The sequence below is a fragment of the Alligator sinensis genome, unplaced genomic scaffold (assembly GCF_000455745.1).
Source record: "Alligator sinensis unplaced genomic scaffold, ASM45574v1 scaffold78_1, whole genome shotgun sequence".
NCBI lineage: Eukaryota > Metazoa > Chordata > Crocodylia > Alligatoridae > Alligator > Alligator sinensis.
The window spans coordinates 1,983,555-1,985,767 of NW_005842171.1; the positions used below are offsets into that span (position 1 = coordinate 1,983,555).

The 2,213-nt window shown below is 37.8% G+C and overlaps 2 protein-coding genes across 11 annotated transcripts in view; one reads left to right on the top strand and one right to left on the bottom strand.

Moving 5' to 3' along the window:
* The window catches only part of CENPP (centromere protein P), a 320,121-nt gene that overhangs the window by 241,728 nt on the left and 76,180 nt on the right, over nucleotides 1-2,213 (bottom strand). The gene's annotated exons all lie outside the window — the stretch shown is intronic.
* Nucleotides 77-2,213, top strand: part of OGN (osteoglycin) — a 35,945-nt gene continuing 33,808 nt past the window's right edge. Inside the window, exons 1-2 of one of the 2 annotated variants that reach the window (XM_006025877.3) lie at nucleotides 77-164; nucleotides 821-1,073. In XM_006025877.3, coding sequence (XP_006025939.1) covers nucleotides 906-1,073 — 168 coding nt within the window. In that variant the 5' untranslated portion in view covers nucleotides 77-164; nucleotides 821-905. The remainder of the gene's footprint in view (nucleotides 165-820; nucleotides 1,074-2,213) is intronic. The other variant, XM_006025878.3, reaches the window with a different exon arrangement.

The following is a 2,213-nucleotide window of genomic DNA, read 5'->3' on the forward strand; positions in this document are numbered from 1 at the left end:
AGAAAGTGCTTTTAAGGCTGTTGGTTGCTGAAGTAGTATTCATATCAGCAACTTGGAAATAATTCACAGTTTTACTCTTTATCTAGTCATTTAGGGTTAAAAAAAATATATATATATATCTGTATTTAGTGTAATCACAGGAGAACTCCCAAACTGCAACAACGGTAGGTGCTCTTTTGTAAGCAAATATCTAAAAAGTTAAAATAAATTAAAATAAAATTTTTTTATATGTTTTTTGTTGAAAAGTATAGTAAAAATATTTCAGATTTAGTCTGATATGTATTATACCCAGTTTCCTTTTTTTCAGAAAGGGTAGAGTACTCTATTGTGAAAGAGTTAAAAGTATTTTTCTCTTGTTCATTGTCAAATCTAAGACTTATGAAGACAAAGGCTAGAGTTGTTTTTATCCCTTAGTCCTGAAAATTAACTCTTAAACTGTACTGAAATATATATATATTTTTGGACTCCTAGACCAGTCATTCTTTCTTTTTGTTGTTAACCATTTCAACTACCCTATCCCAAGTGTTGCAAATAGTATTTTGTAAAGTCTTCTGCCTATCAGACAAAAATGAAATAAAAATCTTGGAAAGTAAAACTAAATTAGGTTAGCATTTTTCTTATTATTTGGGAACTACAGTGTTTTGTATTTGTTACTTCCCAATTTCTTTTACGGTCAAACAGATTTTTAAAAGTGCTAAAGTCTAATTAAAGAATATCAAGAGTTAAAAGTTGTTCCATGTTTCTTATGTGTTAGAAACCCCTGCCAACTAGTCCTCTAGGCTTTAAATATTGTTTTGACGGACTGCATTTTCATTTCCAGTCACAAAGAAAGTATTCTTCATAGTCAACACTCTAGCTGTTCTTCGCCAGATCAGTAAAAGCCAGAGAAATTGCTCTTTGCTAAAATGAAGATTTTGCAGCCTACTTTTTTCTTATTTGTATTTATACCTTTGGTGAAGTTAGCACCACCTATTCAACAAGAATCATTCAACTTTTATGACTATGATACAGACTTTATCAAAGGAAAAATGGTGCAACAAGATGATGAAATGAAATTCAAGGATGTGAGAAAGGTATTTTATTTATATTATGCATTCAAGTTACATCTTTTTTAAAAGCCTGCTAAGCATTATTAATGAAGTAGCTGTTTCATGCATGTATACATGTTTTATAGGGGAAAATCTTGATGATTGTAGAAAGTAAGACGATTTAAAAACTGAAGCAAAGCCACTCAAAACTAAACCACATAAATACTACTTTCAACTATGGCTATCCTTAAGGGTCTGAGAAACCCACAGAAAATGAGCAATTGCAAGTTAAGCCTGACCTAATATCCATAATATTGTTATGCTACTGTGCCTAGGTATTAAAAGGTTTCAGAAAGGAAGTGTAATATAACAACTAAACTGTTGCCCTGATATCAGAAGGCAGCAAAAAGAGACAAAAATTTAAAAAACGAAACAAAAAACAACCCCCCCAAAACTGTGTTAACTCACGATTTGAAATGATTTCATAGCATAATGCATCATACATGCATGACACATCATCATAAAACTATAGTAGTTCTTTTGAGTTGGAACTCAGTTGACTGTAGTACATTACTGCTATTCTTTTCTAACTTGATAATTCATAACAACTCTGAGCTACCATCTCATACCCCAGGATTTTACTGAATCACTGCAATACTGTTATTACCATATTTCATGGTTTATAAGTCAAGGTTTGAACCCCAAAAATTTACCATTAAATTTCCGCCTTGACTGATATACCGTATCCAGGTTCCAGGAAAGTTGGATTGGGTCCCTGGGAGCTCAGGCAGCACCTGGCCAGCTAGCAGCCTGGCCAGCCTAGCCTGGAAGGCACTGCCACTGTGGAGGCAAGGACTGGCCTGCTGCACAGCTTAGAGGCTGCCCAGTCCACCGGCAGCATGCCCCCTGGCCATAGGGTTTGGAGGGGTGGGGGGGTAGGCTCTACCAAAAGCAGGATTGGGCCCCTTGCTGCTTTTGCCTTCAGCAGACTCCAGGGCTGGGTATCTGGTAGGGCCGGCCTTCCCCTCTGCCCCTGCCTGACACCCCACACTGCCCATGGGGTGAGGCAGCTGCTTTACAGATGGACCTAGACGTCCTGCCAGTTACAGGAGCTTGCTGGAAGCAGAAACAGAGAGGGGCCCAATCCTGCTTTCAGCGGAGACTGCCCCCCCCCCCCCCCCCCGC